Source organism: Drosophila yakuba, chromosome 4 (assembly GCF_016746365.2).
Source record: "Drosophila yakuba strain Tai18E2 chromosome 4, Prin_Dyak_Tai18E2_2.1, whole genome shotgun sequence".
Classification (NCBI taxonomy): domain Eukaryota; kingdom Metazoa; phylum Arthropoda; class Insecta; order Diptera; family Drosophilidae; genus Drosophila; species Drosophila yakuba.
In genome coordinates this window covers 294,078-319,900 of record NC_052531.2, presented here as the reverse complement: position 1 = coordinate 319,900, position 25,823 = coordinate 294,078, and the positions used below count along the sequence as shown (strand labels likewise).

Sequence of the window (25,823 nt, the reverse complement as noted above, 5' to 3'; positions counted from 1 at the left end):
ACTGCTCAGAAAACTTAATTTGATTTCAGACGATGCTAGAATAATGTATCCAAATGCATTACAAATGGCCAGATACACAGCACAGCTGAACACTGCCAAATCGCACGAAGCCAACGCTAAAATATATAACTTGAGAAGTAGAAATATACAATTTAAAGTTGGAGATCCAGTTTATGTTCGAAACTTTTCGCAAAGCAACGCTAGCAAGAAATTCAGCCATAAACTAGCTAAAGTGTTCGTAACAGCAACAATAGCTAGAAAACTCAGTCCAGCATATTATGAGTTATCTGGTGAAAATGGAAAGAAAATGGGCGTATACCACGTAAAAGACTTACAAACAAGGTAGTACACTCTCCTTTTTCAGATTACGATTCCCGTCGAAACTTAGGAACATAATCTGTGGTTGTAGTGGCCAGTGTACCAGAAAATAGGCAGAGAAAAAAATTAAACCAAAATTATTATCATCGGTACAAATCTAGACGAGACCACTTTTCGGCATACTAGGGTTAATTAAAAGCTCACAACAACTCTCAAAGACAGAAGCTGTTAGTTCTAGTTGTCCCTTTCGCACCTTAGTCGTCGCTCTCATAGCCTGGAAAGGTCCCGTTAAAGCTCGCTAGTCTCGCGCCTTTGACAAAAGGTACAGCGAACACGCGATCATTCTGATTTTCTACTCCGAGACGACAGACGTAACTTGTGAAAAGAACAGACAATAAAAGTGAGAAAAAAACCCACGTGCAGTCTTAAAATTATCAAGTGGCCAACTAAGTGTATTAAAAGTTATAAAAAAACTTATACGAACACGGCTAAGAATAAGACAGTGGAACCAAGTTTCGAGTGCGTACAGAAGTGCGTAAAAAGCATGGAAATCGCAGCTCTTTGATTGCTGATTTTTACGGAGTGCATAGTGTAGTTTCCAGGCAGGTAAATAATAACCCTGAGAAAAGCGTTATTTGGTGTAGAAACTGACCAAAAGTTTCTTACAGAATAAAGGTATTGTCGGCTAGCACTATAGCACGCCCACGTACCTCCAAGACACGCGGTGTACACGCACATACACATGTGCAGGCATAAGTACAGGCGCTGCGGCTACACACATATGCATACCTATGTGCATTTAGGCATAGGCGCTGCCGACAGGAACCGCAAGCTGCCAAAAGTTCTTATCTGTGGATCGCACGTAAACGGCGCGAAGGCCTGATCTGCGAAGTAGAGACAAAGAGAGACAAGGAAGATGAAGCCAGAACACGTGGAGTAAGCAGATAAAGAAGACAGAGAAGTAGAGAAGAGAAAATCGCCGTGAGTACGAATATGTCGCTGATTTAGGGTGCCCCATGCATTGACCAAGGAACCAGAGAGAGAGAAAAGAATAAAGTGAAATAAAACGAAGTAAAGTTGCTGCTGCCTACGGCCGGAGCCGTATAAATTAATAAGAATTTGAATTAATCTATTATTTGATAAACATTAGTTTAAACTTAATACTAGACATGCGTTAGAAATATTAATCAACATATATACATCTTAAAATTAGGTTAAGCAGAAGTTATTAGAAGTAGGAAGTGAAATAGAAAATGAAATTGAAATAGAAATTGAAACAAAGAATGGATGATAAAATTGAACAGTAATTGAAGCTGAAGACTGAAAGAAATTGAAGAAGAATAATTGAACAACGATGGAGATTGAAACCGATTGAAGAAAACTATTGAAATGAAGATTAATTTTGATTGATGATGATTAATTACAATTGATTAAAAATATGATTCTTACTCTAGCAATTAAATAATAAGTTACTCTTTTCTACATACATACATCTACCCATATATACATTCACACCTACCCATACTTGATTAACCCTTAATTTACAGCCATGTAGCAGTTCATTGGGCCCAACGATCTTCTTGGCGACAACAATGCGGTAATAAATAAATAAATAAATTTAGGTGATTAAAAACTAAAATAGTATGGTAACTTGGTAAAATTTCTAGAGTAAAGGTCGGAATTTTTAGGAAGAATAAAATGATACATATTTAAAACACTCTTTTAAACAAAAGGCATCTAAAAATAAAACCTAAAACAATAAACTAAGAAATATAAATAAATCATGTAAATACTAAGAGACAAATACCATTAATAGATTTAGAACTATGCTTAGTGAACGAATTAAGATTAATATAAATATCTTTGGTTATGTTTGAGCTATATTGGAGTTGATAAAAATGATTTTGTAAATAAATAATAATTTGTCCTACTACATAATGTCAATGAAATATCGAGATTAATGCGATGAATTAATTTAATCTAGGGGAAATGTACACCAGGTTCCACACATTTCCAAAGGTAGGGAGGGTATAGAGGAACGGGTGATCACTAACATCTCGATCACTCCCAACCCAACGCGGTCACCTAGCTCTCTGCTATTGCTTACTCCGTTTTATGGGGAATTCGCTAAATTCACATTTTTTTTGTTGTTGTTTCGTTGCTATTTGAATTAGAGTAGATTCTGTCAAGTGCACTTATCTTTTTGTACGGATGGAGGGCACAGGAGATTATAGAGATAGGAAAACCCCGACCCCAATACCGGCGAGCTGAGCGCAGAGCGCAGCATAGTGCACGAACCCCGATTCCCTCTCCAGCCGAGGCTTTATACTATCCCAAGCCAGTTCACAAATATCCATTACAAGAGCCGCCCTTTTTCCGGCACTCTGGAACTTTAATGAACACCTTACCGCTTCTTTCCATAATTTAATTATGCAGAAAAATCAGAAAAGCAACCAGATACTCTCGTAACTAGAGAAAACCAGTCTAGAGTGCCCAAAAAAAATAGTTGTTTTTAATAGTTTCAATTAGCCGAGCTTACCAGGCGCCTAATGAGCGGTTTTCAGGCAGCGGCACCTGAAGAGGCGAAGGGGCGGAGGGGCGTGGCCAGGTGAGTGGGCAAGGTGTGCTTCACCCTTTGGCAAGACTGCTGGGTCTAAAACTGCTGAAATAGTAACAGTGAGTCCGAATCGCAACAGCACAAAACCGCTGTGCATTGAGGCGTTTCGCCGTGTTTTTGTTTGCCTTCCCTGCTTTCCTTCTTTATATTTGCATAATCCGATCGTGATTGATTGACGTGCTCGGAGGATTGGCGCGAAAATATGAGACATAAATTGCACCAAAGAAAGACTGGGAAAACAAAGAGAAATACTGAAAATAGTCGAAACTCGAGGGGATAATGGAAATAAACACACAAACTTGACTGGCATTTATTGTCTTCTGTTATTGTTTTGAATTTTAAGTAGTTAAGTTAAGTTCAAAAAACTTTTGCCACCTTTACTTAACTTGCTTGATTGATATTTAATTTCGGAAGGCCCTCAAACTGGGGATCACAAGTTTGTCTTTTACTTTAATTCGCTCACCAGGGAAATAAAACGTGCTTTTTCCACAACTGGAATAATACACATAATAATAAAATAATTTCAATATACTTAGGGTGGAAAAATTCAAGACCGTTTTTTTTTTGTAGAATGGCAATTTAGCTATAACTAAGTCTAGTCTCTCTTTCTGCTGTGCTGACTACAAGTGAACTTTGGGAATATTAACAGCTTCGTCTTCTCGACCTATATCTAACTCCGCCACTGAGACTTTGTCATTAATGATTTTACAAAGTAAACCAAAATTACGCCAGAAACTTATACCAAAATACAGATCTTTCGCCTTGTTGCTGAATATCTTGCTGTCCGGACATAAAGGCTTCTAAGGTTATACCTGTACGAAAGAGTTTTCGTTATAAGATGCAGTTTAAGCACTTCAAGTGATTGCACAATAGAAGCTAGAGCGCCCAAACGTTAGTCTGTTTGAATATCCGCAGAAGTCCAAACAACCTTACTCTATCAAATGCTTGTGCAAGGTCTAGAAATAAAGCTGTGCAATATACACGATGTTTAAAAGCAGTGCGAATTTCTGTTGTGATGCGGTTAACCTGCTCATTTTTTTTTTTTTTACATTCCTTTTTATTCCTCTCGGGAACTTAGGGCTTCCATCTAAAGCCGTTTTATGTTTAAACTTCTCGTATTAGTAATCGTTTCAGTAATCGTTGTAAGTTTTTCGACCGATCTGGTCATTGGCCAGATGCGACCTGCTCATAAGCTCCATTTAAAAGTGGGCAATATATAATTCATCCAACACAGCAGGAGTATATGTATTTTTTAAAAACACTATTATTGTTAAGCAATTATATAAATTATTATAAGTAAAATCTATGGTTCTTGGTTTATTCGTCTTGAGTTCGAAATTAGGTGCTGTCGCTTATATGTTGTTTTTTTGCGAATATCCTGTTTATGGATGCCAAAGAAGTTGTTAGATGTAGGTATTTTGATTTTGTTCTCGTCGTCATCTGCCCCTAATGTCTTGACACCGACATCTGATATATTGGCTAGGTGGCTAGATTTAGAAATCTTTTTGTATGACGTTTTAAGTTCTATGGTAAAAAAAGTGAAAAAAAAGAGTCAGTAAATATTGGATAACGATTAATAACTATATATTCACCTTGGTTTTTGATAGACTCTTTGGGACTTTTGTAACTTTGTTCAGGAACAGATATTTTGAGACTAGCGGTGAGAATCTCTAAATTTTCATTATGACTTTCATCCGGATGACTATGATCTGATGGCTTATCATGCGAATTTTTTAAGTCAATGTTGCTTAAATCATTGATATTGTCATTCCTTAAATTGTAACGTATATTAGCGTATATTATTATAAAAAGACATTAAAATATACAAACCGCTTTCCTTCGATGGGAGTTTTGAATGCGACATTCGATAAACTGCTTGGTTGAGGGTCATCTATTTCCTGTTGGGTCCTAAATAAAAGCGTTAAATTTATTATAAAAATTACTTAATTATTGCAACGTAAACCCTATTTGTAATATTTTGAAGACTTACACATAAAACCAACCAGAATCTAAATCAGGGAAAGGGGTACAACTATCTCGTTGATTCAGTCAGAAAGCAACAAAGAAAATGCAGTTTTGTTTAGATGGAAATTCTACTCGCGTAACGAGCACAGTTCATCAACCGGGTATTGACTTCCAAAATAGGGGAATTATGGGAACTTAACTGCTAGGTGGCAACCCTTGGCCTATGAGACCGATGACCGGAGTAGTCCATAGAAAGCTCTATGCCGGTATAAATAGACCTAAGCCCCCTGATAAGGTGCTTAATTCTCGGGAGGTAACATCCAAAGAAGGTGTCATTCTCGGAAGATTTCATTCTCGGGAGGTGACCGTCTTAAGAGCCAAGGATTTCGGTCCAAAATGAAAAGTGGTCATTTCAAAGTCAAGAAGTCCAGAGAACCCAGAGAGGACACGAAGGCTCCAATCCTGTAAAAAGTTCAAGCATTCCAGAGTCCGGGACTGTTATAATAAGGGGAAGCAATATACAAGTCTCAAAAGGTACGGCATGGAGTACATGCCTCCGACAAAACAGCCAATGAGATCAATTGACCACAAAGACGAGATTCTAGGCGTACAGCCTAAAAAGAAATGTGTCTATTAGTTGGTACATCGAAATCAGAGTTTCTTTTTTAGGAATGTCCGAGCTTGCTTCAAAAGATTGTACAGGCCAGACTTGCTCCTCCAATTTGGTTGCCCATATTTTAGCTAAATGCCTAAAGAACACCTGGTACCAGTCTCTGATGGTCGTTCAAAATGAATTTTCAAATGCTATATTTATGTGTTTCAAAGTAAATATTGTCCAAATGCAACAAATATCACAAAAAAAAAAAAGTTTGTTTTAATTTTTCGCGTATTTTTCTAAATCTAACGAGTTCAAAGGTCAGACTGAAGGTCTCTTAATCATTTTCGAAGGTAGTCGATCTTGATCCCTGATCGACCATACTTTATTATTAAAAATTTACATTTTTGGCATTCACAGAAAATGAATGATACAAATGTTGGTAACGCTTTTTGAATATTTACATTTTAGATATTGTATTTTGGCAGAAAATATTATATTTTTTAGTTTTTATATTTTTTGTATGAGTGTAGGTAACAACACATTCAAATAAAAAGATCAGTTTGGGGAAAGGATTGACAACTTCAATTCAAATCGATTGAGAAAATATAAACTTAGTATTAGAATATAAACTAACCGATCGACGCCTTATTTCAATTACAAAAAAACTCATCCACAAAACATATATATATTTATTATTTCTAATTTAAATAATCATTTAACTTATACATAAACAATACAATGTTATAAAAAAACAAGAGAGAACGCTATAGTCGAGTTCCCCGACTATCTGATACCCGTTACTCAGCTAGTGTAAGTGCGAAGGACAGTTTTTGGCGGTTTGTGGGCGTTAGAGTGGGCGTGGCCAAAAGTTTTTTGGCAAATAGATAGAAATTTACAAGACTAATACAAAAATAAAAAAATATCAAAACATTTTTCAAAAGTGTGGGCGTGGCAGCTTTTGGCGGTTTTTGGGCGTTAGAGTGGGCGTGGCAAAAAGTTTTTTTGCAAATCGATAGAAATTTAAAAGACCAATGCAAAAATGGAAAAATATTAAAACATTTTTCAAAAATGTGGGCGTGGCAGTTTTGGGCGGTTTGTGGGCGTTAGAGTGGGCGTGGCAACCTGAATCGACAAACTTGCGCTGCGTCTATGTCCCTGGAGTCTGTATACTTAATCTCAACTTTCTAGCTTTTGTAGTTCCAGAGATCTCGACGTTCATACGGACGGACAGACGGACAGACGGACGGACAGACGGACATGGCCAGATCGACTCGGCTACTGATCCTGATCAAGAATATATATACTTTATATGGTCGGAAACGCTTCCTTCTGCCTGTTACATACTTTTCAACGAATCTAGTATACCCTTTTACTCTACGAGTAACGGGTATAATTATATATTGATCTAATCTTTGTAATATCAAATTCGCGTTACTTAGGGTCATACATTTGTAATAATAAAACCTTATACCAAAAAAGCAAATGCATTTTTTTAATCAAAACTTACCATTCGGATCGATTTACTTTCGTAGAAATTAGCTCATATAACTTTTCGGGACAAGCTTCCAGCCCATGCGTATAAATGGCATTAAGTAATTCTGCTGATATCTTGAAAAGTGCTTCATAGTGATTTATCATGGTTCTGGTAAAGAAAATAATTTGAAAGAAAACATATATAATTTTATAACATATATAAAATTTGCCGAAAACTATTTTTAACACTTTGCCGGTGAGATAATCTATAAAGATATATATATATAAAATATTATATTATTCACTTTATTGAGCTTTTAAAAAGAATAATAATAATAAGTTTAGTTTAGCTGTGGATAAGTTTAACATATATAAAATTTGCCGAAAACTATTTTTAACACTTTGCCGGTGAGATAATCTATAAAGATATATATATATAAAATATTATATTATTTACTTTATTGAGCTTTTAAAAAGAATAATAATAATAAGTTTAGTTTAGCTGTGGATAAGTTTTCTTTAAACCAAAGACATCGTAATGTCTTAAATTACATTACATTACACATATGTATGTACATTATCTAGGTCGTTATTTATATCTAAAGGAAAATTTCCTAAACTCAGATCATAGAGACGCCCACACTTTTGTTCTATCGGTATATCAAAAATAATTTGGCAAAGCCCCTTCTAACGCCTACAAATTTCGGAAAAGTTTTAACGCCCACTCTTTTAGGCAACATTTTACGAGATAGTAGATTGGGTTCGGGCTTCAAATTGTCTTAAAAATTACGATATGATAAATTGAGGCAACAGATAAGTATAATATTCTACTAACCTCACGACATTAATTGCATCGCTCATATTTTCTTGCTCTTTATCCCTTGAAAATGTCAAAAGTGTGCTACGCAAAATATTTGGAGCAAATACTGTGGCTAGATTATTGCTATCCATTTTATTTCCAAGAGTTACGCAACATCCATCAGTAGACCATATATCATCGCTGCGTGCTGCCACTTTAGCTAGAAATACTAGTAAGACGTACAACGTGTCTCTGTGTGGTTCGGGAAGTAGTCTTATCAAATGTGATATAGCCTCTAGTTGCAAGCGTCGATTCCGAATACCTGAAAATCGTTTGATTAATGCTGAATGCTTATGCAAGTTTACAATACATGCGTTGTGTTTTTAAAAACGTTAAATAGAGTGTGTTGCAAAGTAGTGGTTCCGGAAGATCACGTAGAAATTCTTTAAGCAGTGTGGCTACATCATGTGGGCATGTGTCAACAGAAATTCCAAAATTAATATCTTTATCGAATTCCTTTCGCAACTAGTAAATAAAACAGATAGAAATATGAAAACACTTTTTTGAATGGAATGTTCAACACTTACTTGATTTACTCGTTTTTTGGATGTGCTCACCCGAAAGAGCCCAACCTGTTGTAATCCTTTCTCTTCTAAGTAATCAATACAGGTGTTTACGAATATTGGTACCATTAATTTTGATGGCTCTTCAAAGGACTTAACGAAATTCATTTCATTGCGTTCAATTTCAGAATGAGATAGCGATGCCAAAGGCTTTAATATATTTGTAAAGGAGCCTCTAGAATATTCAGAGAGGTCCGTAATTCCGTATTCAAGAGACTTTGATGGTAAGCTTTCCCATGACCTGACCTGAAAAAAGAACTTTCATTTAACATTTTATATTTTAGATATGAACTGAATGATTAGTGAGCTTGCCTTAAAGGCAAACTGTACCAATCTCCATCAAATAATAAAAAAATTTAGTTTTTATAAATATAATAAGTTTATAAATGTAGTTCTACTGTTTACCAAGTTTTAGGGTTCTCTTAGTTTGGAACGTTGTTACCACGTCTCCGCTTTTAGCGACAAACCGCTTATACCGAAGAGATTTTTCTTAATTCAACCGGATATTGCGACGTTCCACATAAAAAATACAGCACTCTGTTAGAAATGAATGTAAATATCTGTGACCGACGTCACAAAAATGTTTACAGCGTGCGTTAGCAGACATTATTCCTATATTCCCGTTATATTCCCGTTATATTTCTAGTTTTTTCAGCTTTTTTCCAATAAAACTTAATGCGTAAATTCGTCAAATTTGAGGCAATGCACTTAATGTTAAAAAAAATTTATTTGTTTTATATTAAAACTTATTACAAACATAGAAACCATAAAAAAAGCGAAAAAAAAATTTTTTTCCCCCTTCTGTTAGTGCGTTTTTCGGGTATTACGACGTAAAATCGTCGATCCCTTGAAAGTCTTTATAACCGGATGTATATATAATGTATGTATGTATAATATCAAACAAAAACAACACATGACGAGGTAAAGGATTCGGTAAGTGATTTGATCTACGTGTTATACATGTGAGCTGAGTTATTATGCTCAACTCTATTTATTATTACAAAGTATAAGTATTAATATATTGTTGGAAATGCAACAAGATTGTTTGGCTATTTCTGCTTTCTTCACTTTTTCTCCCTTGGCGTCACTTTTCTGTCTCTGCTGATTCCTACTTCTTCTGATATCTCGCTTCCTCTTGCTTCCGCGTCGCCAGCCCTTTTTTCCCCCAATGTCATAGCGCGTCATGTACTCTTCAGCCGCTGCTGTAATGTTAATGTTGAACTGCTTAATCCTCTGCTGATGTTCTGCTGATTTTTCTGCTAGTATTCTGCTGGTATTCTGCTGCCTTTCTGCTGACTCTCTGCTGCTTTCCTGATACCTTTCCAATTTACATTCGGCCATTCCTGATTACTCATCTGTGGCCAAGCACCATCATTGTCCTGCGCGTAACGCCACAACTTCATGTGATCACAGCTGGTGGTAGTGTTGGTGGGACCTTCTACGTTAGCTGCTGTTCGAACATCATAACGACCATTTCTTTTGACTTTCGAAATTTCATACGGCCCCCAAATATTCGGCAGTCAGTTTCTTTCCTGCGATAAACTGTGTCCGGCGAATAGCAACTAGGTCTCCAACTTGATAATTTACTGCTGGTTTTCGATTCGAATCAAAGTTCTTCTTGTACGAATCCTGTTTCCGCTGAATATTGGCCTTGGCCTCTTGTCTATGCTGGTGGCGTTCCTCGTCGAGGAATACATCTCCTCTTCTAAAAGATGTGTTATTCGATCGGTGGGCTTATTGTTCATTTTCACGCCAAACATTAGCTCAAATGGTGACTTCTTCGTTGACGCATGTACGTGGGAATTTACAGCTCGCTGCACTACTGACACTGCCTTAAACCACTTGCCTGGATCTTCTGATGAAAGCTTTGATATTATTGATAAAACCGTGCGGTTCACCCTTTCGATCTGTCCGTTTTCTCGAGGAACTCCGGTTGTACTCTAGACATGGTCAACACCGTTTTCCTTCATATGCTCTTCAAACAAGTTGGCCGTAAAGGCGGAGCCTCTGTCTGAAACAATGCGCACTGGGTTGCCAAATACATCCGACCAAATCTCGATTTTCTTCAATGTTTACTCGCTGCTCGTAGTCTTTGTAGGGAAAAGCCATATGAACTTCGTGAATGAATCCACCATCGCAAATCTGTATTTATATTTCTTTCCAGTTGCATCCATGGGACCTAAATGATCAACATGCAACCCCCAATACTGGATTGGGGGAAGTCTGCAATCCGACTATTGCATTAATTCCGCTGCAAATGCGTCTTTCGATGCGTCCGTGTGTAACACGGTTTTGGCGCATCCTTTAGCCTCTGGAATGATTTCATCTGAGGCTCAGCCATTTCAAAACGAACATCTTTTCGCAGCAGATCAGTTAATGGGCGTGGAATCTGTGAATAGTTGAAAACAAATTTCCTAAAAAATCCGGTCAGTCCCAAAAAAGCTTGTACTGCTCTGTTACGTCGGTGTATTCGTGCCAGTGTCCTGTGAAAAGGACTCGGGCCGAGGAAGGGGCATCCGATGTTCAGGCACCAGGATGCCGGCGTAAGTTCGTCGATTTTGGGTCGTGGGATCTTGGTAAGCCCCTCACCTCCCCAACATAACGAGAATAAATATTAGTAGTGCCTGAAAAAGTTCGTACCGTTCGTCAGTCAACAGTCCTCACTGCCCCACAAGCGGTAGCTTGATCGTAAAACGATCGGGCAATGTTTCGGCCACGTTCCCTCCCCTTCATGCTTCCGCATGCCTGATGGATCGTCGCGGGCCGCGCAATACGATCCCCTTTTGTCAAGGTTGTCCGTCAAACGTTATGTCATCGTTTTTGACCTACTCCTTCGCGCGTCAGTACCCCTTCTGGAAATGTTTAACTACTTATTTTGTTTTAGTTACAATAATAGCATAATTTTTTTGAGTAATAGATTGTTGGCTAGTGCCATGTAATACAAACAAGAATTAAAAAGCTAGCATACAAATTGATGATAAGTTGGCTATAACTGTTGTTAGCGAGGAGTATCGAATTCATCACCAAGCAAAGGTGCGCACGTCAACAAAAATTATTGACATAACAAAAATAAGGCGGATACTCGTCGCTGAAAAGAAATTTTTATTAATTTAAAACAATATGGAACCAAAAATATTTAATACCTATTAATGAAATAAATTGCCTGGAAGAGGCTGACAGTAAGATATTTTTCTTTAAACCTGACACAAATATATTTATGTATATGTAGTAATGGTGTAAAAATAAAATGAGCACGGGAATATAAGTATATATATGAATATAAAAAAACTTGGGAACAGGGTTCCGTCAAACTTACCCCACTTTAATCCGGGGCGATGAGATCTCGACGCGTTGGATCCTGGGTGTTGCTATATACATATATAGTGATGGAGTTATACATACATATACTTTCGTGCACCACTTAATTGTAACCGAACGATAATAAGATATACACAAACACAAAATAAAAACAAGAGAGAACGCTATAGTCGAGTTCCCCGACTATCTGATACCCGTTACTCAGCTAGTGGAAGGGAAAAGGAGAGTCTTAAACACAGTTTTTGGCGGTTTGTAGGCGTTATAGTGGGCGTGGCAGAACGTTTCTTGGCAAATCGATAGAAATTCACAAGACCAATATAAAAATGAAAAAATATCAAAACATTTTTCAAAAGTGTGGGCGTGGCAGTTTTGGGCGGTTTGTGGGCGTTAGAGTGGGCATGGCAACATGAATCGACAAACTTGCGCTGCTTCTATGTCCCTGGAGTTTGTATGCTTAATCTCAACTTTCTAGCTTTTGTAGTTCCTGAGATCTCGACGTTCATACGGACAGACAGACGGACAGACGGACGGACAGACGGACATGGCCAGATCGACTCGGCTATTGATCCTGATCAAGAATATATATACTTTATATGGTCGGAAACGCTTCCTTCTGCCTGTTACATACTTTTCAACGAATCTAGTATACCCTTTTACTCTACGAGTAACGGGTATAAAAAATACACTAAGTGGAGTATGCATATATATAAACGTATGAATGAGTTGCGAGCACTTGCTGTTGTTTGGTTTTTGCTGATGTTCACATTAACGGCCTGCACCGGTTCACTTGACCTTTTAATTATTTTGCAGTTTGTATTTTTAATTAAGCACTCTGCGGGACTCCGGAGACAATTCTGTCCAGGACATGGTGATGGTCCCTCCTCCGCTGTACGGATCTCTTGTACATTTTTACGATCTTTAACAGAGGCAGGAAGATCAGTATAGCAGCGATGAAGGGTATGTTGTTCTCCTTCTATTTCCTGTTTGTGGTCGACAACCTCCACGGTGTTTATCACATTTGCTGTGTTGTCGGAGGCCTTAGACTCCTTGCCGCCCAGCCTAAGAATTTCGTGGAACTATGGCCTTCCTTCAAAGTGTGTTCCTTGTTAGTCCTGTTATTTCCTTTAAAGGATGCTAGTGTCCTTGCTCCTTGACGTTTTTCTTTGAGACTGGAGTTATCCCTGAGTCTTCTCCTCGATGGTCTTCTGTTCCAAGTGTTCCCACGTAAGAATCATATTTCTCACTTTCCCCTATTTTGGGTAGTCAATACCCCCTTCGGTGAAGTGTGCCCGGAACTGGTGTTGATTTTTTTTACTTTCTGCAATCTATTGCGGCCGCTGACCGGGTCATCGGAGACTCGTTTACTGTCGACTTGCATTTTCTTTGTCGCAATCCAACTGAGTCAACGGGGTGATGGTACCCCTTCCCCTGCTTTTAGATTCCGGCTTTGAATCTTTAAAGTCTTACGATCTTCCAAAAAGGGTGTACGCAACAGGCTCGATGTGATCGATGCGGTTACACATGGAATGACTTCGCAAAAAGAAAGGACGTACGCCATTTTTGTTTGTTTCCTTTTTTATACCCGTTACTCGTAGAGTAAAAGGGTATACTAGATTCGTTGAAAAGTATGTAACAGGCAGAAGGAAGCGTTTCCGACCATATAAAGTATATATATTATTGATCAGGATCAATAGCCGAGTCGATTTGGCCTTGTCCGTCTCTCCGTCCGTTCGTCTGTCCGTCCGTCTGTCTGTCCGTATGAACGTCGAGATCTCAGGAACTACAAAAGCTAGAATGTTGAGATTAAGCATACAGACTCCAGGGACATAGACGCAGCGCAAGTTTGTCAAATCATGCTGCCACGCCCACTCTAGCGCCCACAAACCGCCCAAAACTGCCACGCCCACACTTTTGAAAAAAGTTTTGATATTTTTTCATTTTTGTATTAGTCTTATAAATTTCTATCGATTTGCCAAAAAACTTTTTGCCACGCCCACTCTAACGACCACAAACCGGCAAAAACTGTCAGTGTTGAAGACCTCCTTCGCACTTTCACTAGCTGAGTAACGGGTATCAGATAGTTGGGGAACTCGACTATAGCGTTCTCTCTTGTTTTTCTTTTTCTTTGTTGGTATGTGGTTCTCATTATGCGCCCATTATAAGCCAACGTGAGGCTTCGACCCACCACACTCTGCTGACTACGTTAGCAACTTGTTGTTCTAGGTTCTTATGTGTTTGATAATTTTGAGCTTACGGTAATTTATGGGTATGACGAATTTCCCGGTTTATCGTCCTTACTGGACTTCTGGCAAAAACGACAAGTGGACTCATGGAATCGAGACGTGCACGGATTCTTGTTCCCGGGGTTTTGACGGTAGAAATCCACTCCGTATCCACACGTATAGCAAATCATATTGTGCAAAGAGTTTCCGCACCCAGGCGCTGTTCTGTTGGACTCGCGGCTGTCTTCTGGTCTGCTTTGGAATTCTTCCACAAGGACACCATCGGGAATACGTCCTTGCCTCTCTGAGCGTTGGATCTAATTTACAGGTCTACCTCGCATCGGTTTCCCATGGTTTCTTAACCACCGATCCACTCTGAGCCCCTCCTTTTTAAGCTCTGCCAGTGATCTTATTGGGGACGTCAACAGTAACCCACCCATTTGGGAGTTCAAGTTATCCTTCAAAAGTTCTACAAATTCCGCCTCGGCGATCTTGTGTTTAAACTTAAAGTGTAAGTTGTGCATGTCGGCGACATAATCGCTGAAAGACTCGTTATGCCCTTGTTTCCTCTCCATTAATTCTTTGATCTTCATTAGGTCACTTCCGGTGGAAAAAGCGCTTTTCATTTCCCTGGTGAGCGAATAGTAATCGAAATCATAATCCTCGGCTCGATCCTCCATGAGTTGCCAATACCACTTGCTGGCTGCGCCGATCAGCAGACTATGAAATTCTCTGAAAACTTGCTGTCGGCTTATGTTATATAATTCCTGTAGTTTTTCCACACGGAATAAAAAACTTTCAACGGTCATACCGCGGCTTGTTCCGTCAAATTATTTCCAATCATTTTCAATTCCATTTCTCTACTCTGCTTCACCAACTCCATTAGTTCTCGTTCCCGCTTATCGGCCATCTCCGAACGGTCTTCGGAACTTGCATGGTACCGTGGCAACATGCTAGAGCGTCCTCTAGGCTGTCCTAGCGGTAAATCTATTCCTCCGGCTGCTTCATCCATCGTGCTTTCAATCTGTTCGGACAAGTGTCCTATCTCTTCCGGCTGGTTCTCGAAGTTTTGTAGACTCTCTTGATCTAGTGCCTCATACAGTCGGGGGGTGTCTCCCGCACTCGCACTTCTTGGTGCAAGACCCTCTTCTTGTGTTCGCGATCGGGTAACTCTCCCGGTGGCGGGTTGAAGCAACACTTTCTTTTTTGGCCCCCCCATTTACGTTTTTGGATTGCTCTATTTGTTTTTTTGTTTTATTTTTTCTTTGTGTTCTGCTTGGTAGCTTGCAGCTAAATATATTTCTGACTTCAACTGTTAAAATAAGATAGGTAAGCTGGGGTGCTGCTACGCCATTAATAAGTCTCTCCTCAGTCAAAAAACCGTCCGGTACTTAAGCCCCAAAAACCAAAAAAAATAACTGCCCGGAGATGTTGGTCGTTGCTCTGACATGGTTACACCCGGCCAACATGCCTCTGTCTTCCACTGCTTAGGGAAATTTTACTAGGTTTCGTACGTGAACTGGCCCGCTTTTTCCTGGGGAGCTTTTACTATGGTTCTGTACGTGTACTGGCCCTCTTTTTTCCAGGGGAGCTTTTACTTGGTTCCATATGTGAGCTGGCCCACCTTCTCTTGGAGAGCTTTTACAATGGCTCCATATGTGAACTGGACCTTCTAAGACAGTGTATGTCCGAAAACACCCTCCCGCCAGTCGTCGGAAAATCAGGCTGTTTGACCGATATTTGCGGACCTCACAACTTGCTGCTATTTGACTGCTACGTTCGGATTCCACAACAGAAAAAATAGTCGATCGGCACTTAGTTGTTTGATATTATAACAAGAAAATCTCCCACATTTTTGAATTAAGGAATTTTTTTTTTCTTTTTCAAACCGATTTTTCTAATGACAAAACAATGGACTTATGATTTTAAAAGGATAATAAACGAAAGTCATCTTAAAGTCATACCTCTATTCTGAACCATTTATACGTGATTTCGGTTGCAGAAGTTGGGGACTTTAATGCTAAAATTATGCTAAATAGTAAAAAAGTTAGTAAGCGCTCACTGATTCTACTTAAGTCCAATATTCTATACATGGTCAAATTAATTAGGTCATTAAATGATGGAATTTATGCCTACTTTTCGTTGAGAGCAATGACACTATTCCTTAACAAATATGACAAATACTTTCGTTGGGCGCCAATTCTGTTACGTCGGTGTATTCGTGCCTGCGTCCTGTGAAAGGACTCAGGCCGAGGAGGGGCATCCGATGTTCAGGCACCAGGATGCCGGCGTAAGCTCGTCGATTTTGGGTCGTGGGATCTTGGTAAGCCCCTCACCTGCCCAACATAACGAGAATAAATATTAGTAGTGCCTGAAAAAGTTCGTACCGTTCGTCAGTCAACAGTCCTCACTGCCCCACAAGCGGTAGCTTGATCGTAAAACGATCGGGCAATGTTTCGGCCACGTTCCCTCCCCTTCATGCTTCCGCATGCCTGATGGATCGTCGCGGTCCGCGCAATACGATCCCCTTTTGTCAAGGTTGTCCGTCAAACGTTATGTCATCGTTTTTGACCTACTCCTTCGCGCGTCAGTACCCCTTCTGGAAATGTTTAACTACTTATTTTGTTGTAGTTATAATAATAGCATAATTTTATTGAATAATAGATTGTTGGCTAGTGCCATGTAATACAAACAAGAATTAAAAAGCTAGCATACAAAATGGATGATAAGTTGGCTATAACTGTTGTTAGCGAGGAGTATCGAATTCATCACAAAGCAAAGGTGCGCACGTCAACAAAAATTGTTGGCTATTCACGACTACAAACGTCGCTCTAAGGGCTCTTGTTTTTGCTTAACAAAAACAAGGCGGATACTCGTCGCTGAAAAGTAATTTTTATTAATTTAAAACAATATGGAACACAAAATATTTAACTCTTATTATTGAAATAAATTGCCTGGAAGAGGCTGACAATAAGATATTTTTCTTTAAACCTGACACAAATATATTTATATGTAGTAATGGTGCAAAAATAAAATGAGCACGGGAATATATGTATATATATGAATATAAAAAAACTTGGGAACAGGGTTCCGTCAAACTTACCCCACTTAAATCCGGAGCGATGAGATCTCGACGCGTTGGATCCTGGGTGTTGCTATATACATATATAGTGATGGAGTTATACATACATATACTTTCGTGCACCACTTAATTGTAACCGAACGGTAAGATATACACAAACACAAAATAAAAAAAAAATACACTAAGTGGAGTATGCATATATATAAACGTATGAATGAGTTGGGTTTCTGTTCTTTTGTAGCACGCTTTGGCTGCTATTCGGCCCTCAGGTTACTTGGAGCGAGCACTTGCTGTTGTTTTGGTTTTTGCTGACGTTCACATTAACGGCCTGCACCGGTTCACTTGACCTTTTAATTATTTTGCAGTTTGTATTTTTAATTAGGCACTCTGCGGGACTCCGGAGACAATTCTGTCCAGGACATGGTGATGGTCCCTCCTCCGCTGTACGGATCTCTTGTACATTTTTACGATCTTTAACAGAGTCAGGAAGATCAGTATAGCAGCGATGAATTTCAGGGTATGTTGTACTCCTTCTATTTCCTGTTTGTGGTCGACAACCTCCACGGTGTTTATCACATTTGCTGTGTTGTCGGAGGCCTTAGACTCCTTGCCGCCCATCCTAAGAATTTCGTGGAACTATGGCCTTCCTTCAAAGTGTGTTCCTTGTTAGTCCTGTTATTTCCTTTAAAGGATGCTAGTGTCCTTGCTCCTTGACGTTTTTCTTTGAGACTGGAGTTATCCCTGAGTCTTCTCCTCGATGGACAAAAGGATGATTGCCCGGGTATCTGACGTACGGATGTTTTCCCGGGTACCGACAGACGACGGGTGTGATTCGACTCGGATGCTGACGAAATGGGATGATTTCGCCATCTGGAACAATTCGCAGCTTAACTGGGACCTTTGAAACCTGCCTTATAGTTGTTGATTAGCATCGACACTTCTTTTGCGTACTGGGGAGGAACATCGATTTCATCATTTGTGTTAATATTATAAACACTCATCTGATTTGGTTCCTCACAAGCTCTCTCTCCCAGCGGGGAAGAAGACTTATTCCCTTCTGCCGACAATGAAAGGTTGAACTTTGAAATAAAATCGAATCCAAGCAGCGCGTCATACTCGATGTCCTCATCCTCTACGACAACAAAATTTTGCGGAACTGTCACTTCGTCTACCGCAAAATCAGCAAAAAAGCATCCCACTGTGCTCGTCGTTTTCTTTCCTAACCCACGCAACTTCGAAGCGCTTTTCTCCAGGACGACATTCGGCATTTCGTTGAAGATGAACTTTCTCAATATAGATACATCGGCTCCAGTATCCACCAGGCATTCAACTTCTACGTCGTTCAGAGTGACCTTCTTCATGCAATTCGAACCTCGCACAACTGGAATACCAGCAGTTGATCCAGGACAATTCTTAGACATGTGTCCCTCTTTGTTGCAACTAAAGCATTTTGTGGCAGCCTTACAATCCTTATGCAAATGATCTGCGGATCCACAGTTAAAGCAATGATTCTTTTTATCGTTGAACTCGTGCTGCTTCTTCTGGTTTGATGTCCAATTACCATCGCTTGACTGGAACGGCTTATTTCCCTTTTCGGCTACGCGTTCAAAAACCTCATACTGCTTCTGCAGCTCTCTAAAAGATTTGCAACTATAGAGAGTGTATTTAAAGACGCTCCTCATTTTAGGCCATCCACTATATAGCGTATTACCAAACGTGCATCTAAGCTGCCAAGTGATGCAATTTTTCTCATCTGCAAAAGATACTCGCGAAATGATTCCTGCTTTCGCTTTTTTCGATCACAGAGCTGCTCATGGTCATCTGCATTGCATACGTACTGACGAGTAAACTCAGTCTCTAGCAGTCTCGGTGTATTGATGTACGTAAGTCGAATCCAATAACAATTTCGCAGTGTTCGTCATGGAAACGCTTGGACATACATCTGCTTAATGTTTAAACCGTAAGCTTCAGCATTAGGATCAAAATTGTTAAACCAATGCTTGACTGGTATGGATTCACCGTCAAACTTAGGAATGATTTTTGCAAAGCTTTCCGCCGTTACTGAGCAACTAGTATTGTTTTTATCGTCGAATCCCCAGTTTCCGGCGAGGAGCTCGACAAGATCCTTCAGCGTCCTTGTGTTTTCGGCGATAGAGCAGTTTTCAGTAGCCCTAACTCCTGCATTGGAGGCCGCTCTACTTGCTTCTTCGAGCTTCTGATCGTCGTTATCCAAATCCGTCATTTTACGATTTTTCCCTGCAACAGCCACTGACCTTGTATAGTACGGCTGACTTCGTTTTGCAAGTGGAATTCTAGAAAATTCTGGCTTTATTGTCTTCTCACTTATCAGTTATTCATTCCCGCTTCTTGATTCTTTTAAGACCTCGGGACAGCGTGATCACTAGCCCCCAAATAACTCAGCTGATTATTATGCTCAACTCGACATATTATTATAAAGTATAAGTATTAATATTGTTGGAAGTGTAACAAGATTGTTCGGCTATTTTTGCTTTCTTCACTTTTTCTCCTTTGGCGTCACTTTTCTGTCTCTGCTGATTCCTCCTTCTTCTGATATCTCGCTTCCTCTTGCTTCCGCGTTGCCTGCCCTTTTTTTCCCCAATATCATAGCGCGTCATGTACTTTTCAGCTGCTGCTGCAATGTTAATGTTAAACTGCTTAATCCTCTGCTGATATTCTGCTGATTTTTCTGCTAGTATTCTGCTGATTTTTCTGCTAGTATTCTGCTGCTTTTCTGCTGGTAGTATGCTGCTTTCCTAATGCCTTTCCATCTTACATACATATAACAACTTCTAGGGAGTCTGAAGAGCTAGGACACTTAAAGGATAGAAAAAATAAATCATAGCTAGCGGGACTTAAAGCACCATCTTGTTTAGGAATATGACTGCCCCTTAATTAGTCTAAACACTTCCACTATCTTATTTGGAGACGCTTTAATTTAATTCTTCTTAGTTCTTCGTTTCTAACCGATATATTATATAATCAACTAAAACTGTGCGGTAAGCTCAGCTTGTGCGTGTGTTCGTTTAGAAGAAGCAGGACGGATAGAGATAAATTTAAAAATTGGTCGAAATTATAAGACTTACATTATCATTAAGCTTCAAAACACTTCCTGGGGTACTACCGCTTCCACGAAACACTGACATTAGTGAATACTTCGATCGGTCTTCTATATAAACTTTGCGTTGTCTGTCTCTTGCTAAGCAACATTCCAAAGAAGTTCCGAACAATACTGTGCGACCATCTTAAAATATAATAAGTTTTAATTATTTTTAACATTGTGATTAATAATAATAGGCTGTATGCATAAATTCACTTACTGTCATCATACTTCTTTCCATTATCAAAAAAGCTTGTAGTCAAGGATTTTTTTTTAGGAGTAGCTTGTCGTTTTTGGAACGATGTTTTTAAATCTATAAATTTAATTAGTAAAACATGGTCATTATAAGCTTTATTATTAATATACATCATGATTTAATAAAAATATAAATTATTTTGTATTAATTATGAACTATTGGAATTTTCCCACAAAAAAACCTCATGACTCAAAAAAATGTGGAAGTGACAGTTTTGAACAAGATTAATAAAAAATACAATTTCAAATGTGTGTGCTTGACATTCTTGGGCGTTAGAATTCGTGTCTATGTTTTTGGAATCTGCATACTTAATTTCAACTTTCTAGCTTTTCTTGTTGATTAGATCTCGACGAGCATTCGGACAAAAAGACGGTCATGGCCAGATCTACTCGACTAGGGATCCTGATCAAGAATTTATATACTTTATAGGATCAGAAACGCTTCCTTTAACATTCTTTACAATAACTGAACGGACAGGTATAAATCGATTCCGTAGGTCATCCTTTCAGAAATACAATTACTTTATGGTAATTACTATTTTACAAATGCATCCAAATGTTCATTTTAACTAACCTTCAATATCTCCAATATTTAGTTCCTGAATTTTTTCGAATGCAAAATTTCTTACTATATCTGATTCTGTTTTTGACAGCCTTGTTAGATTTGTCTCCACTATTTGAAAAGATTCGCCAGACTCTGAAATCCATAAATAGTTCTCCTGAAATTGATTTTAAGAGGTTTTGTATTTAATTTAAATTACAAGATTATTTTCTCACCGACGGATACCATTTTAGAGTTGGTGTAGAGTTCTTAGAGACACTCCGTTTATTTTGGCTTTTGGATCGACTCCGCCACATTCGTTTTGTTACAAATTGGCCCACATTAGATAACGATTTTGACTTCTGCATACTTGCCGTTGCATGACCCTGATCTAAAATTGGAAGTAAGTCAAGGTAATTAGGAAGAAGTTATAATGTTATACCCTACCTGATATGTTTTTCGGTAACTTTAATATAATATTTAACTCCAATTGGACATTAAATAGTTACTCTTCCATTCACCCTTCCATCTCGAAAAAGGAAAAAACAAGATTTTTTTACAAGAACTACAACATTTTGCATCATGTTTATTTTAATCATAAAATATTTTTATAAACGTTCCTTGTAGAGTAAAAGGGTATAATAATTCATTGAAAAGTATGTAACATGTAGATATCGACATCTCAGGAAACAAAAATGCTAGATGGTTTAGATTAGGCATTCAGATTCCAGAGACATATATGCAGTGAAAATTAATGAATGTGTCGCCCTTAAACCGTCCAAAACATCCCACATATTTTAAAAAAAGGGTTGAAATTTTTAAGAATGTTATTATTTCTCTTTTCAAATTCAAGTTTCTATTGATATGATAAAAAAATTATTTTTTCTCGTTTGCACTTCCACTAGCTGAGTAACGGGTATCTGATAGTCGAGAAACTCGACTACGTCTTTCTCTCTTGTTTTGAGTAATTATAGTAGTGAACAAATCTACCATCGCGTACAGTACAGTACAGATTTTGGGAGAGGGAGATAGTTTGAATATATTTTCCACAAATTCTACTTTATCGGTTAGATTATTGTGAAATATTAAACACATCTTCTATATATAAATCCACAGTTAAACCTCAAACACATTCCTTTGAACTTTTTTAAGAAAGTCAGCCTGCATACTTTAAAAGGTAGACAGATTATTTAATATCCATAGATCTGGTAACACAAGTACAGAAAATTTTTATTTTAACTCTTTGCAACTATCATATTTTTGGCGCCGAAATTCTTCAATAATAGTAATAATAAAACGTCAATGAACACCAAAATCTAGTTCAAATCGAACCAGACAGGGCGTTCTCTTTTGCTTAGTTTAGACCTAACTCCAACGGTATATAATTAAAATAAACAATACGCATGTATACTTACTTGAATCCAGGAATTTGTCTGTAAATGTGTTAAAATTGTGTCCAGCATTGCTATGTCCGTGCAAAATATTTAAAATAAATTGAGAGCTCGAAGATATTAGTCCGCTGGAAGTCTTTATAGCCTTTTCTAACTTTGAATGACTAGTCGGCGAAGTAGGTGCAGAAATGCACTTGGAATACGTATGGCTGTTTCCCGGACTTGCAATTTGTGGATTTGTGTGCACTTTACTCCTTATTTCTGTTAGATTTTTTTCCCACTCTAAATGTATCTGACTTCGCTCATCCTCTAATCTTAACCATTCTAAGTGAGCGTTTTTAAGATTTGAAGAACATTCGTTTCCCCGTATAAAATCCAAAGCTATGAGAGGCCAAGCATTTAACGTTTGTACAGCTTTGTGTAATCCTGCACTTATTCCCGGTGGATTTATTACGCCCTTTGCTTTGATATTTCTCAAGTTTTTGTCATAGTTAATCGATTTAAATCGGTTTGAGTCAGAATCTTGCATACTTTTTTTTCTTGCCATGTTTAAATACCGTTTAATCGTATCGCTAACTGATTGAGAAATATCTTCGTCAATTGAACTTTTCCTACTTATTAAATTGGAAGATTTTAAACAGTTATTTTTATTTGGCTCTTCAGTAGTATTGCAATTTTTTACCATAGGGTTGTACTGCTGCGCCAAAGTTTTTAGCTCGCTAAGTTGAATAAAGTTCGTTTGAGTTCCACAGGTTTTTAGGATTCTTTCAACGATCTGCCCGTTCGAGTGGCATTCGTTTTTAAACTCAACGTTTTGTGGGACTTTATTCAGATCTAAATAAAGTTCTGTTTTTGCGCTTGATAAAAGGGGGGTAGTATCACAATTCTTAAGACATACAAAATTTTCATGTAGTAACTTATTGTTTATATCAATGATACCTCTAGATAATTGCATTCCATTTTTTAATAAGCAAGACAATGAAGTTGAAATATTATCGATATACGGATCATTGGAATGTAGCGTTCGATGAAGCTGCTGTTTTTTAAGTGCGCTATAGATTTTCTTCAAAAGAACTTTGTCTTCGAGAATGTCTAGGTGTGCATTGTCAAACTTAAACTGAACTCCCTCATGTGCAAATATAGGGCTATTAGATAACAATTTAAGATGGGACAAAAGCTCGCTTTGAATCGATGTGCCGGATGACATTACTTGATGGTTGTCACTCTTGTTTTTAAAGTTAGGCCTTTGTGCACTAGGAGATGATGTTTGGTCTGGCCGAACCGTTTTAGTTCCAAGTAATGTTGTGGTTTTGTATGCATCACGAAGTTGAAGATACGTCTGTAATAATTCGATGACTCGATCGGCAATATGATAATCTTTTGTTGCACCAACTGCATGTTTTCTGCGGGTGGCACTTGCGTGCCTCGACAATGGTTTTAATTTCCGCTTAGAACTGCTGAATGCTCCTGGATATGATGTTCTTCGACTCCATAAAATAAAACTTGGTTCAGATAAACACACCCGTTGAAATTGATCTTTAATTAGGTCATGATTACATGACCCAGTTTGATAACCATCGGGAATTAGCTTGCGGCCTGCATCTGTCATATATCTCCAGGTTTTTCGAGTTAGAAGCCAGCGCTCGCGTTTTTTTTCCTTGTCTTTTGTGCTGCGACGTCGCAGTTTATTTGGAGAAGGAGCTCCTTCAAAGAGCTTACTTCCAAAATTCACTGGCTTACGCATGCTAAAGGCATCTGGACAATGTGGGTCTTCTGACGGCAACGACCATATTTCCGATACGGCTGTACCGTCGTTCACTTCCTCAAGAGCTCTTTCCAACGGCCCTGACCTTTTTTTTACGACCGCCATGGGACTTCTCAATGTCGTCAAATAGTTCACAGATTTTTCGTGTTTCTTTGCAGATTCCATATTTTACGTTGACAGACAGATTTAGGATGGTATCTTATAAATAAATACCGATAGGTCTGTATACTTTTTTATTGTATATACAGGGGTTCGACGTGCACATTTTTAAGTTTGACACTACGTTTGATACATATCAATTGTCAGTGCATTAGCACATTACATATTTTTAGAAGGTAGGTTAACATTTATACAGAGATTTGAAAAGTAATATGCTAGGTAAACGCACAAAATTATTTATAAATGCATATATTTGCTTTTCTAATGGAAGATAGCTTACATATACAATAGAATTGGTATCTACATATGTGAATGATTTTATAAATATTTCAAAGTACACAATATTATAGTTGGATTTCTGGAATAAACATTACTATTGCATAACTTTATTAACAGACAGTAACTTAGCCAGCTTGCGGTTGATGTTTATTTATTTGTTAGGTTTTATTTTAATACGTTATATTATTGATTTGCACTTAAGACACTGTTAAACATAAGAACTCGCAAAACAACACCAAATCCATGACGAGATAACGTGTACATATTAAGAGAAGAAACAGTATTTTCAGAAAAATACATAAAAATATTTCGAAAATTACGAGATATTATTTTGAATGTATTTATGGTACACAAGCTTTCCGCTCGGGTACGGCTAGTATAGAAACGTACATACATATAAACGTTCCCAAAACACACTCATGAATATGGACACTTTTTAAATGTATACATATTTACAAGCAAGACAGCAATCATATATGTATGTATACAATATACATACCTTAATTTCCCAATCGACGTGCTTATACCAGACAAACCTATTGATGAATATGTAAACAATTTTTGAATTTGTATTTTCATTTTCAATTTAAGTACTGTAATTAACAAATAATGTCATTTTCCACATGGATCAGGTGCTATGGAAGCTGGTAATTGATAAGTTATAGTTCTACCTGTATGGAGCTATTTTTGGAAAAAAGAAATACCGAAAGGTTGACGAAGACGGGACAAGCCTGCGATAGAGCGAAAGAGAATTTTATTGTGTGCCCTGTCTTGGGCCTAAGTAACTGACACTAATCCTCAAATAATTAAATTTATGATGAAAATTAATATTTTATTGGTATTGATAAAAAACAAACGAGAATGCTATTGTCGATTTTCCCAAATATATGATACTAGAACCAAGATGATATTTCAAAATATTGTTGGCTAGTAATAGAAATTGGTAGTCTACATCAAGAATATACATACATATATATCGGAAACGCTTCCTTCTACTTGTTAAATACTTTTCATCCAATCCAGTAACCTTTTACTCTACGTGTAACTAGTATAAATAACATGTAGAATTTTTTGGATATGTTCATGATGACCCGCTTACCATTACCGTTTTTTGTAAATGTAACTTTAAGTAGTACCAAATGATTGTAAAAATTTTAGAGACAAATGTGTTATCGTCTCGTTTATTTGAGCTTCGTCCGTTTTAAAAATGACATATGTATATGTATTTTGCCCTATGTAAATATTAGTATACTTTGATACTAAGAGTAAGCAATAAAAGAAAACAGCGTACATAGTTGAT

General features: G+C 37.9%; 1 protein-coding gene across 11 annotated transcripts; it reads right to left on the bottom strand.

Moving 5' to 3' along the window:
* Positions 1 to 4,150: 4,150 nt before the first annotated feature.
* On the bottom strand, positions 4,151 to 25,148 carry LOC6523714 (rho GTPase-activating protein 6). Of its 11 annotated transcripts, XM_015191305.2 has the most exons (13): positions 22,345 to 22,469; positions 21,377 to 21,458; positions 21,166 to 21,320; positions 20,963 to 21,107; positions 20,354 to 20,446; positions 20,120 to 20,277; positions 8,358 to 8,639; positions 8,145 to 8,295; positions 7,807 to 8,092; positions 7,006 to 7,140; positions 4,766 to 4,843; positions 4,528 to 4,706; positions 4,151 to 4,459 (listed from the first exon to the last, which is right to left on the bottom strand). In XM_015191305.2, exons 3-13 carry the CDS (start codon positions 21,295 to 21,297, stop codon positions 4,239 to 4,241), a joined length of 1,860 nt encoding a protein of 619 aa, XP_015046791.1. In that variant the 5' UTR covers positions 21,298 to 21,320; positions 21,377 to 21,458; positions 22,345 to 22,469; the 3' UTR covers positions 4,151 to 4,238. The 11 variants fall into 11 exon arrangements, 9 of the variants coding, with proteins under 9 accessions (XP_015046791.1, XP_039233013.1, XP_015046792.1 ...); XM_039377079.2 differs by lacking the exons at positions 21,377 to 21,458; positions 22,345 to 22,469 and adding an exon at positions 25,023 to 25,148; XM_015191306.3 differs by lacking the exon at positions 21,377 to 21,458 and having other exon boundaries at positions 22,345 to 24,908.
* Between the last annotated feature and the right edge of the window lie 675 nt (positions 25,149 to 25,823).

Coding starts and splice junctions, on each gene's coding strand:
- LOC6523714 (XM_015191306.3), bottom strand. CDS start 24,250: ATGGAATCTGCAAAGAAACACGAAAAATCTGTGAACTATTTGACGACA. Junction 4,707..4,765: donor ACTCCCATCGAAGGAAAGCG/GTTTGTATATTT, acceptor TTACAATTTAAG/GAATGACAATATCAATGATT. Junction 4,460..4,527: donor AGAGTCTATCAAAAACCAAG/GTGAATATATAG, acceptor TTTTTACCATAG/AACTTAAAACGTCATACAAA.